This window comes from Triturus cristatus, chromosome 2_1 (genome assembly GCF_964204655.1).
Source record: "Triturus cristatus chromosome 2_1, aTriCri1.1, whole genome shotgun sequence".
Lineage (NCBI taxonomy): Eukaryota > Metazoa > Chordata > Amphibia > Caudata > Salamandridae > Triturus > Triturus cristatus.
This window is the reverse complement of record NC_140581.1, coordinates 86,589,506-86,602,674: the sequence shown is the minus strand read 5'-3', so window position 1 is coordinate 86,602,674 and position 13,169 is coordinate 86,589,506. Positions and strand designations below refer to the sequence as shown.

Here is a 13,169-nt window from a genome sequence, read left to right as displayed (position 1 = left end):
AAATGTTTAACTTCATCGGATGAGGGTATAAAGGTACGTGCTTAGATTTACACATTTTCCTTAAAATATGGTCATGTGGCATTGGTGACCTCTTGCCTCTGTGAGAGATTCAATGACTAGTTATTGCACGGGTAGACGTATGTATGTATGTATGTCGTATTTCCATAGCGCAAACTTAAACAAAAGGCATTGAGCACTGTACATGGACAAAGGCAAGCATAATGTCAATGAATAGTAGGACAGGAATGGGTTGTGGACGGTTAATGCATTGTGATATAGTGCTTAGAACACCTTTTCAGAGGTAGTGAGTTCTATAACATAGGCCATATATTTAGTACACCGCGTCGGGCAGTACCTGTTAGACCGTAGAACATAGGACGTATGTTTGTTTATAACACCTTGCTGAGGGTTGTAGAATGTAGGACATATGTTTCTCATGGGTAGCAAGTGTTACATATATCCACAATGCTTGTTTCTGCTAGTGGAGAACATTGCTTTGATCACTTCTGCAAGTATGACAGGTCAGTGGACCAGTGAGGGCTTCTTAAGTGGCACTGCTCTGTCTATGGACAGTCGTTACAGCGACCCCTGCACCACTACCACATACATCCGCGGATCCAGAGGGAACTCTACATGTCGTGTCTTCCCTGAAGAAGATATCCATGGATCCTTCAAGCTAGAGATCTCAAGCATGAGTCAGCCTAACAGGATTAATCACCGTATAATAGTATGTGGTCTTATCTGCTCTTTAATAAAACAAGCTGCGGGGTTCACCTGACTAACAGTGCTCCCCTCCTTCTTGTCACCATTAACCACCACAAAGGCAGCCCTAACCACCTGAACCAGGGGCATTCAATATTTAGTCCAAACAATGGTTCAAAGTGTTCATAAAATTATCACAACACAAAAATATAAAAACAATTAATGAAACAGAAATTATAAGTATAACGATGCACACATCGAAATACAAAAAGGAAAAGAGAAAAGGGGCCCATATAAGAAAGAACATACACAATTTATTCTATAAAATATATCAAGAGGCTTAGTATTATAAGCTGGTACATATAACATATAATAGACATACATAACCAGACAAGTGGCAGACATGGAGAAATTACATAAAAGCAGGAGTTTCAGAACAATACAGGAACTCCGACAAACAAAACAATGTGTCCTCCATTAGTTGCGGCCACAATTGCGTCGACGGCGTTTCGACCTTTGTCAATAGTACATGGTCATCTTCAGGACATAAAGTTTAACTGAGCATCCCAAATAAGTAATTTATTCAATAATTGAGATCAGTTATTATTTTAATTCTTTTAATTCAGCTCATTAGGTGGCCTTCATTGCTGCTTAAGTTAATAAAGCTGTCTTGGCCAATGAAGAGTGAATCCTTTTGTAAATGTGCCCATCATGCGTCCAAACGAAATCCAAATCGTATCGCGCAGCAACTAAATTGCAAAATGACAGCGCCTTCTTGTCCCCGCACCTTGTTGGCTCAACAGTGTGCCATGTCATATTCCTGGTGGTTTCAAATAGCGCCTTAGGGAGACATTATCAATGACTGTTGTTTTATATAGGATGAGGTTTGCGTGGAGAGTGCATCTGTAACAAGTAGTTTTTTGTCGTGCAGACAACGATTCTTCAGCTCTCCATTTTGTTAAAAAATAAAACAACCAACCTTTCATTGCATTTTGACTTTCCAAGTTTTCCCTGTTTGACATGAGGACACCAGAACTCTACTGTGCATTCTTCACATTCTTAACTCAGTAAAATACTGCCATCTAGTGGTCCAGTCGTAAGGTACTTCATGCTATAAGACAGTCTTGATAGAAGTTTAAGACCTTTAATGCAAGCAGTCGGCATCCAGGCGTAAACAGATGGCTGAAATGGCAAGTGCAGGTTTGTGAGCTGCGGAACCTCGACGCAGCTTTGACCCGTGGTGAAGAAAACCTGTACAGGAGAAAAGAAAACAGACTGAAAGAAGTGGGTCTGAAACATTTTTCACTCACTAATATTACTAAGCTGAGCCCAGTGGATTGATTACCATGTGACAGGAAGCTGGGGTGCCCCCGTGGTTTGAGTTTTAATATTTTATGTCGCTGTGTTTTATTTATTCTTTCAATATTGTGTGCTGCTAAGTGTCTTTTGGTTGGTGACTAGACACTGTCTGCACATCATAAACAATAAATGTGCCTGAGCGGCACCGTCTCTGGCACACGCCCATGGTGAGGAGGCCTGGCTGGGCAGTCTGACAGGTTCCCTCTGCCAGTGGGGTTTCACCAGTCTCTTTTTCTTCTTGGTCCCTTGGTTTGAAGTCAGCTGTGGCCTGATGAGCTCACCTCGGCTATCTTAACCTCTGTTTAGGGTTCCCTTTACTTTCATTGTGGCAGAACTTGTCAGGCATGGAGTCAGTCTGCTGTCTTATGCTGAGGGGGTACATTGTACATCTAGGGTTACGGACTGTGCTGCCTCGTTAGCAGGGGCGGCTACTCTGCTTTTGAGGAGCGTCGCCCCACTGCTTTCTCGCACTGTGAGAAGCCAAAACATAAAATGGTAATAACTTTGAGTTATTACCATTTTATGTTTGCTTTGCGGGCGGGCAGGTGGGTGGGGCTGCGCTGCTCTCTGAGCAGGGCAGGAGGGGTTTGTCCTCTCGGGCCACCCAAACCAGTCATGCGCACTCCATGTGCCCTTCTCCATGCAGTCTGCAATGCAGCCTGCATGGAGAACATGCCCACCCCACTAGCCCCTGGCTGTATGCCATCCCGACCAATCACAACGCTGCATTACAGTGTTCTGATTGGCTTTGGGGAGGGAACCTGGCTGCATGCTTCCTGTTCCTATCGGAGACAGGAGAGCAGGAGGAGAGAAGACGCATGACCCGGCTGAAAGGTATGTTTGAATGAAATGTATATTTTTTTAATTATGACCTCCCCCTCCCTGTGTGACCCCCCTCTACCCGCTTGACTCCCCCCCGTGACTGCCCCCAGCGAGCCATGCTGGCTACTACTGCTCGTCCGACATGTGCTTAGTTATGTGGCGCAAGGTTGCTTATCGCCACAGTCCGGATAATATGCTTCTGTGTTCTGCAGAGCCATGTTACGTGCTGCAGCCTCGCAGTGGTTCTTACTCACCAGTAAAAGTCTATCTGAGCTCTCAGTACTCAGTCAGAGAGTGGTGGCAGCCACTGCCATCAGTTTTCATACATAGTTTTAAATATGGAAAATAGTCTATTTATGTATGGTCTATTCATGTTGATTTTATAAGAATATTTAAATATTCCAGACTGAAGAGAGTCTCATTTTCTTATGATAATGGCCTTACTGTGGTGTCTCCTGGCTGGTTGCCTCAGAAGAATTCCTGAAGAAAGTCAGTAGGAGAGGGGCAGAGATAAGAATGATAATTAGAACATTGGAATGTTGAGCACTCCGTCTGCCTCGGGCTATTCTGGTTGTTAAAGGCCCTCACCCTCGTTACTCATGTTCAGGGCCTTTAACAACCAGTAACGGACTTTAAGGCTATATTAGCACATTGGAATGCTGAGAGCTCTATGGAAGACAATCAAGTGGTCCCTTCATGAGTAGGTGCATAAAGCATACTTTATGAAGTATCGGGACAGCATGATCTTTAAGCTCGATTTTATGTTTGAAGTTTTTCAAGAGGCCCAATGATTCGTGAAGACATTGGGAAACTCCTTCCATATATCATCACCACCAATACATTAATAGCACACGATTTTCTGGTTTGGAGTCTAATATAATGCCTAGGTCTTTCTGGTCTCCCCACCCCAATAAGTTAGATCCACGTTCAGCTGTATACACTTTGCCTACTGCCAATCTATGCTTGAAACCACCATGCATCAAAATCAGGTTCACTGGAATTATGCGATTGTGCGTCTGTGGCATTTTTCACATAATTATGAATTTGTCGCATTTGCCACATAATCTATCACCCGCAGCATAATCTGCAGATTTTCACAAATAAAAATGTTGTTTCGAGCTCAAACGGTTCAAAATTTTAAAAAAATGCAGCAACGTGTGTTGCTGCGCAGTGTAAGGCCCTTGGCAAAGGTTGACTGGTCAGCTTTCTGTTGCTTATTGCTATATTAGGGTGTTTAACTGGTACTAATGAGGTGCAACCTATGCCAAGACAGTGTTAGCAGGTGTAAAAATGTCAAAATAATGAAGTAATACTGTTACAAATTTTGTTGCATTATGCCGCATAATTTACTTTTTCTTGCCATATAATTTAGTCAACTGTGCTGCATGATTTGGCTCTTATTACAACAGGATATCTATCTCTATCTGCACTATTTCTGTCCATTTCCTCATTTTTTAAATATGTATTTCTTACTAGAACTTTTTGTAGACATTTAGATTGTTCTCTGCAACAAGTTTGCCTGTGTGATGCTTCTGTTTTGGCACCGTGCCATCTCTTCTCCATAGTCTAGCTGAGGGGTTCCTTACAGGCAGTAAGTTATGGTTTCATGTGGAAGGGCTGCAGTTGGAAAAAAAAAACTTTAATGTAACTTTGAAACGCTTCCACCAGAAAAAAGGCCAGTCATAGATCTATGATAGTCGAAATTGCAACACTGTTCAGCACAACACAATACTGCTCTGCCAGCAAACATTATGTCCATCATTTTACTAGGTTAGTTAACATCCCATAAACCTTCTTACTCCAGCAAACAATGCCACCAGAAATGCAGCTTCTCTTTCTCAACGTTCCTCTCTCGTGTTAGAGAACTGTATCCTGACCCACATCTGAGTGTCTGTACAGCTGACTGCCTGTATACCCGACTGCCTGTATACCCGACTGCCTGTACACCTGACTGCCTGTCCACCTGACTGCCTGTCAAATATTCTTTGGATGTTTGTTCAAAAATTTGATGCTAAATGTGTCAGTGTGCCAGGGCTATGCTCAGTGTGCCAGGGCTATGCTCAGTGTCCAGGGCTATACTCTGTGTGCTAGTGTACCTGGGATATGCTCAGTGTGATAGTGTGCCAGGGCTATGTTCAGTGTGCTAGTGTGCCAGGGGTATGCTCAGTGTGCCAGGGCTATATTTAGTGTGCCAGGGCTATTCTCAGTGTGCCAGGGCTATACTCAGCATGTCAGTGTGCCAGGTGTATGCTCAGTGTGCCAGGGCTACGCTCACTGTGTCAGTGTGCCAGGGGTATGCTCAGTGTGCCAGGGCTATGCTTCATGTGCCAGTGTGGCAGGGGTATGCTCAGTGTGCCAGGGCTACGCTCACTGTGTCAGTGTGCCAGGGGTATGCTCAGTGTGCCAGGGCTACGCTCACTGTGTCAGTGTGCCAGGGGTATGCTCAGTGTGCCAGGGCTATGCTTCATGTGCCAGTGTGGCAGGGGTATGCTCAGTGTGCCAGGGCTACGCTCACTGTGTCAGTGTGCCAGGGGTATGCTCAGTGTGCCAGGGCTACGCTCACTGTGTCAGTGTGCCAGGGGTATGCTCAGTGTGCCAGGGCTATGTTCAGTGTGCTAGTGTGCCAGGGCTATATTTAGTGTGCCAGGGCTATGCTCAGTGTGCCAGCGCTATGCTCAGCATGTCAGTGTGCCAGGTGTATGCTCAGTGTGCCAGGGCTACGCTCACTGTGTCAGTGTGCCAGGGGTATGCTCAGTGTGCCAGGGCTATGCTTCATGTGCCAGTGTGGCAGGGTTGTAGTCAATGTGGCAGCGCTTCTGAACATTGCTGATTGTATCACATTGAGAAGGAGAAACGTTGAAAATGTTCCTTACACACAAAACAAGTGCAGCTCTGGCTGAAGCAGTGCAAGAGTCCCTCACACTCACACAACCTGATGTAACATGAGCAGCTGCAGTGCAAACGTCCCTTACACTCCCTCTCACGCAACTCGACGTAACATGGGCTGCAGCAGTGCAAGAGTCCCTCACACTCGCACAACCTGATGTAACATGTACAACAGTAGAGCAAGAGTCCCTCACACTCGCACAACCTGATGTAACATGGATAGCAGCAGTGCAACAGTCCCTCACACAGCTTGATGTAACATGGGCTGCAGCAATGCATGAGTCCCTCACACTCCCACAACCTGATGTCACATGGGCAGCAGCAGTGCAAGAGTCCCTCACACTCACACAACCTGATGTAACATGGGCAGCCGCAGTGCAAGAGTCCCTCACACTCCCTCTCACACAACTTGTTGTAACATGGGCAGCAGCAGTGCAACAGTCCCTCACACAGCTTGATGTAACATGGGCAGCAGCAGCACTGCAAGAGTCCCTCACACTCACACAACAACCTGATGTAACATGGGCTGCAGCAGTGCAAGTGTCCCTCCCACTCCCACAACCTGATGTCACATGGGCAGCAGCAGTGCAAGAGTCCCTCACACTCACACAACAACCTGATGTAACATGGGCAGCCGCAGTGCAAGAGTCCCTCACACAACCTGATGTCACATGGGCAGCAGCAGTGCAAGAGTCCCTCACACTCCCTCTCACACAATTTGTTGTAACATGGGCAGCAGCAGTGCAACAGTCCCTCACACAGCTTGATGTAACATGGGCAGCAGCAGCACTGCAAGAGTCCCTCACACTCACACAACAACCTGATGTAACATGGGCTGCAGCAGTGCAAGTGTCCCTCCCACTCCCACAACCTGATGTCACATGGGCAGCAGCAGTGCAAGAGTCCCTCCCACTCCCACAACCTGATGTCACATGGGCAGCAGCAGTGCAAGAGTCCCTCACACTCATACAACCTGATGTCACATGGGCAGCAGCAGTGCAAGAGTCCCTCACACTCATACAACCTGATGTCACATGGGCAGCAGCAGTGCAAGAGTCCCTCACACTCATACAACCTGATGACACATGGGCAGCAGCAGTGCAAGAGTCCCTCACACTCATACAACCTGATGTCACATAGGCAGCAGCAGTGCAAGAGTCCCTCACACTCATACAACCTGATGTCACATGGGCAGCAGCATTGCAAGAGTCCCTCACACTCCCTCTCACAAAACCTGTTGTAACATGGGAAGCAGCAGTGCAACAGTCCCTCACACAGCTTGATGTAACATGGGCAGCAGGCGCATTGCAAGAGTCCCTTACACTCACACAACCTGATGTAACATGGGCTGCAGCAGTGCAAGTGTCCCTCCCACTCCCACGACCTGATGTCACATGGGCAGCAGCAGTGCAAGAGTCCCTCACACTCATACAACCTGATGTCACATAGGCAGCAGCAGTGCAAGTGTCCCTCCCACTCCCACAACCTGATGTCACATGGGCAGCAGCAGTGCAAGAGTCCCTCACACTCACACAACAACCTGATGTAACATGGGCAGCCGCAGTGCAAGAGTCCCTCACACAACCTGATGTCACATGGGCAGCAGCAGTGCAAGAGTCCCTCACACTCCCTCTCACACAATTTGTTGTAACATGGGCAGCAGCAGTGCAACAGTCCCTCACACAGCTTGATGTAACATGGGCAGCAGCAGCACTGCAAGAGTCCCTCACACTCACACAACAACCTGATGTAACATGGGCTGCAGCAGTGCAAGTGTCCCTCCCACTCCCACAACCTGATGTCACATGGGCAGCAGCAGTGCAAGAGTCCCTCCCACTCCCACAACCTGATGTCACATGGGCAGCAGCAGTGCAAGAGTCCCTCACACTCATACAACCTGATGTCACATGGGCAGCAGCAGTGCAAGAGTCCCTCACACTCATACAACCTGATGTCACATGGGCAGCAGCAGTGCAAGAGTCCCTCACACTCATACAACCTGATGACACATGGGCAGCAGCAGTGCAAGAGTCCCTCACACTCATACAACCTGATGTCACATAGGCAGCAGCAGTGCAAGAGTCCCTCACACTCATACAACCTGATGTCACATGGGCAGCAGCATTGCAAGAGTCCCTCACACTCCCTCTCACAAAACCTGTTGTAACATGGGAAGCAGCAGTGCAACAGTCCCTCACACAGCTTGATGTAACATGGGCTGCAGCAATGCATGAGTCCCTCACACTCCCACAACCTGATGTAACATGGTCTGCAGCAGTGCAAGTGTCCCTCCCACTCCCACGACCTGATGTCACATGGGCAGCAGCAGTGCAAGAGTCCCTCACACTCATACAACCTGATGTCACATGGGCAGCAGCATTGCAAGAGTCCCTCACACTCCCTCTCACAAAACCTGTTGTAACATGGGAAGCAGCAGTGCAACAGTCCCTCACACAGCTTGATGTAACATGGGCAGCAGGCGCATTGCAAGAGTCCCTCACACTCACACAACCTGATGTAACATGGGCAGCCGCAGTGCAAGAGTCCCTCACACTCACACAACATGATGTAATGTGAGCAGCAGCAGTGCAAGAGTCCCTCACACTCACACAACATGATGTAATGTGAGCAGCAGCACTTCAATATTTCCTTATATACACAGAGCAGGTACAGCAGATGAATCAGAACAAACTACCCCTACACATAGAACAGGTACAGAAAAGGCATCGGCCACACATACTTCTATAATCAAAACACAATAGGTTTTGCAGTGGTACAGCAGGCAAAGCTTCTTACTGTCATAGAACAGGTGGAGAACAGGCAGCGTAAGCTGTACGCATCCACATAAACTCACTCTATCTCTTTCTCTGTCTCTCTCCTTTCTCTTTATCTCCTCTCTCTATCTTTCTCTCTCTCTCTCTCTCTCTCTCTCTGTCTCTGTCTCTGTCTCTCTCTCTTTCACTCACCTCACTCTTTGGTATTTTACAAAAAATAAAATATTAATTATGTGCCATATTTATACAAACAATAAGAGTAAGAATGATTTACTTATTTATTAATGACTCAACAAACAAAATAGGTAGAGTGAACACTACTTACAGTCCAATCATTTTTCCTTGCTCAACCAATTTATCTAATTTCCAGTTATGTTATAGTTAGCTGATTCACAGTGTAGTCAATCTGGATACCCATGTCCAGTCATGTAAAACCACCTGATAGCTTTCTGCCATTAGACCTGAAGTCGTAGATACAGAGCATCTATCCAGTAACTCATCTATATGACTTGCCCCACCCTACTCCCCAGTACCTTTGCCTCCATCACTCGAGGGTCCTTCACAGAAGGTCTTAAGACACACCAGATCTTTCTACTCATAAAGGAACCTACACTAGACCCTAATGACCTCACCAACGACTGACGGATCACTAACCTAGCATTCATCAGCGGGATCATTGAAAAAGCAGTTTACGTTCAACTCCAAGATCACATCAAGGCTAAACATCTTCAGCATGAGACTACCGGTCTGGCTTCCAATCACGCTGCAGCATGCAGACACCACCTTGCTGTAGCATCTGCATGCCCTCTTCAACACAGATGAAGATGACTCCTGCCTCCTGATATTGCTGAACTTCTCAGCTGCCTTCAGTACAGTCAATCATCCTTCTCTAGTGTCTCAAATAGCATTCACTGAATGTCCTTCACTGGTTCTCCTCCTACCTTTCCAACCAACAACAGTTCATTTGCACGGGCCCCTATAGGCCTAAAAAAGATCCCCATCACCTGCAGAGTCCTCCAGAGCTCCAGACTGTCTCCTGTCCTCTTCACCCTCTACATGGAGCCACTCGGTGCTCTGCTCAGAGATAGCAGCATCAAGAGTCACTAATACGCCGATGCTACACAGCTCTATTTGGAAGTCTCCTCTACTTCAGATACCCAATGCCTTAAACATGGCCTACACGTCAGCAAGACCTAGTTATCCAGTACGTAGCTGAAACGCAACCCAAACAAGACCGAAATCCTGTTATTTGCCAAAAACAGCAAACAAGAAACAGTACAAATCTGGCTCAATGACATGAACCTTGATGGCTTCGAACCCCATCTTTCACTGAATGCCAAATCACTGGGATTCACCCTCGACACCACCCTAACCCATAAGGGACACATTGCCAAAAAATCTAAGATGACCTGGAACCATCTCTCTCTTCTGAAGAACGCGAAACCGTTTTTTCCGGAAAGTGTTTTTATACTGTAGTTCTAGCCCTCATACTCTCGCACCTGTAACACCCTGTGACACAGCCTCCCAGACTCTGCATTGGCACCTCTTAAGGGCATCTTATACACCACAGCACATCGCATCCAAAGCCTGAAGAAATATGATCACATCGTCCCCATCTAGATGAGAAGTCCTTTGGTTTCTGCCGCACCCCCACCATCCTAAAAACGAGCTGCATCGTTTACAAAACCATCACGACCAGCACCCACATTTTTCTTGCAGACAAGCTCACTTTCTCAGAAGGTTCTCGACACACGTGCAGCCAAGAAACCATCAGACTGCAGACTAAGAAGTTTAAAAGAGAATACCCAAGGCAGCAGGTCCTTTCCATCTATGCATGTGGGCTTTGGAACAACATCGCTTTGTCCATCAGGACCTCCCCAGCGCTGATCAAATTTAGGAAAGAGTTAAAAACTCACCTCTTTAAAGAGCACTACATCCCATTGCACTAACTGTTTACAACCCGGCCACCTCTTCTATTACTCGCCGACTTTATGCTTGTCTTTGACCCTGTACTATGCTCCTCTGCCTTTTGGCTAGGTTCAGGTGATAGAAATACCATATACATACCTGCATAAATACATACATACATACATATATTTTTTTATTTTCCATACATGGTGGTCTATTCAGTGAGGAGGGGCTGTCTCACCCACAGGTCCTGTATTTGTTACACAGAGCAGTAAACAGCGCCTTTATTCAGATTTGAAGAAGCACACACAAGCTACCACTATTGTATCTCTCGAGATTCTGTAAGGTGCTCATAGTACTGATCCTCAGCTACCGCAGAGTAGAAAATCCCTTTTCTGGCTTGTTCGTGTGTGCTTCAGGCCCAAATTATTTTTTATTTGGCATTTATAAATAGTGCTCAGGCACCATGAAGTTTTTAGGGCGCCTTACAATGAAAAACAAACATTGAGTAGGCAATGAATGAGTGACGCGACTAGGAACAGATGAACAGGTCTGTCTTCTAGACCCTAAACTACAGCCTTGCACCCAATGCATTCAATGGACAAGATCAAACTCTCGAAGACTGGAGGGTGGACTTTGTCCGGAAAGATGGAGGCAACATGGAGGCCTGACAGATGCTCGCCATACTTGAAATCATCGCCTAGGTCCATTGATCGTGTCTCTGGTTTGCTAACTGGTTTCCTCTTTGTGTTCTCTCTGCAGACTGTGTACGATGAATGGTTCATAACCCTATACAATCTGGTGTACACCTCACTGCCAGTGCTGGGGATGAGTCTCTTTGACCAGGTAAGTGAGTCTTTTCAGTGTCTTGTCCTTCTGGGTTTCTTCCTAAGGTTTAGCTGTGTAGTCAATTGTGTCTCTGGTGCTTTAATGCTGGAAATAAAAGAAGCGCTAAGTGACGGATATAAACCATAGCAAATGTTCTAGTTTTCTGAGCCACTTTAACAGAAGAGGTAAACAATAATCTTTGACAAATGGAACAAGAGACTTTTAATTTAAGATCTTTTTTAGCTTTGAAAACAAATTGTTGAACAAGTCACGCTTTCTTACGCATGCGGCTGTCATACGCTTAGCTCATGTTGTACGGTTTTAGGATTCTCTCTTCAGTCCAATTTCAATGCTTTGAGAATATTTAAAAAAAAGTTCATGGTGACTCCACTCTATGTGACCAGAACTATATTGCTAGGTTTCAACACTATTCTGTTCTAGTTCCAAATGAGGGGCCTTTGTTATCCATATTTGAAACACTACAACAGGTAGTACATTCCTCCTTTTGTTTACATTTTGCCACCACTCCGTGTCTGATAACATCCTCCATCACTAATTCCAAATCCACATGTCTGATGACAGTATCCAGTACTACCTCAGACAGAGCTGGTTTAAGGAGTTTTCCAGCCCAGGTGCTGTGAAACTGTGGCCACTTCTACTCCAAATTAATCCCCTGACTAACCCCCCTGGCAGAGCCCAGGACCCTTTGTTAAACAACAGCAGGTCTGCTTAGCCAGCACAGCCCATCAGTAGGTGCCACAGGCTGCAGTCACTGCACTACTGAGAGGCGAATGGGGTAGTGGGGGGGAGGGGTGAGGGAGGAGGGTTGACTTCATTCCTTCCTCGACCTTCACTGTGAATGTGCAGTAGGCTGAACGAGAAGGGTATTCGAACTGGCCAGGCTAAGGCCTTTGTTGCAGTGTAATATCTGTCTAGATTTGATCTCCATATTCGGTCGAGAGTACGAACCGGACTGTGTATTTGCATCAATATATAAGCAGCAGAGCATGATTTAAATGAACAATCTCACTACACATGGATGCTCTATTCATTGATGTTGGTTCACTAAAGTAGCAGGGGCAGCGAGAGTGACACCACACACCATTTGATCACTGGTGACAGCACAGTGTGCAGACTATGTCTCACCCTTGTCTCATCAGCAGCCTTTTGTTTCCTTCTGAGGGACTAGATTTTGACAAGGAATTGTAAACTTGTCATGTAGATACATGCTTTCATGCCTTTGCCTTCATGGTGCTGAGACCAGAGGTTGCAAGGGCAGTGCAAAGTGTAACAAAGGGCAAGCCAGCCACAGTGGTTGCTACACCTGACCTGTGTTTGCGTCCAAGGTTGATAATGTCGCATTCATGGTGTAGTACATATGTATCTCCAATTTTCGATTTAAAGTCTGCTGATACAAGCCCCACCTCCAGCGTCCATGTCCAACCATTGCTTCAGTGCACAAGGCGCTCTCGCTGCCAGCCCCACCTCCAGCGTCCCTCTCCAAACGTTGCTTCAGTGCACAAGGCACCCTCGCTGCCAACCCCACCTCCAGCGTCCATCTCCAAACGTTGCTTCAGTGTACAAGGCGCCCTCGCTGCCAGCCCTACGTCCAGCGTCCATCTCCAACCATTGCTTCAGTGCACAAGGCGCCCTCGCTGCCAGCCCCACCTCCAGCTTCCACCTCCAACCATTGCTTCAGTGCACAAGGCACCCTCTGCCAGCCCCACCTCTAGCGTCCACCTCCAACCGTTGCTCCAGTGCACAAGGCGCCCTCGCTGCCAGCCCCACCTCCAGCGTCCACCTCCAACCATTGCTTCAGTGCACAAGGTGCCCTCGCTGCCAGCCCCACCTCTAGGGTCCACCTCCAACCGTTGCTTCAGTGCACAAGGA

General features: G+C 46.8%; 1 protein-coding gene across 3 annotated transcripts in view; it reads left to right on the top strand.

Annotated features, from left to right (window-relative positions):
• The window catches only part of LOC146863805 (phospholipid-transporting ATPase ID-like), a 696,782-nt gene that overhangs the window by 648,165 nt on the left and 35,448 nt on the right, over positions 1-13,169 (top strand). For all 3 annotated transcript variants that reach the window (XM_085628123.1, XM_085628125.1, XM_085628124.1), the window contains exon 24: positions 11,214-11,297. In XM_085628123.1, coding sequence (XP_085484249.1) covers positions 11,214-11,297 — 84 coding nt within the window. The remainder of the gene's footprint in view (positions 1-11,213; positions 11,298-13,169) is intronic.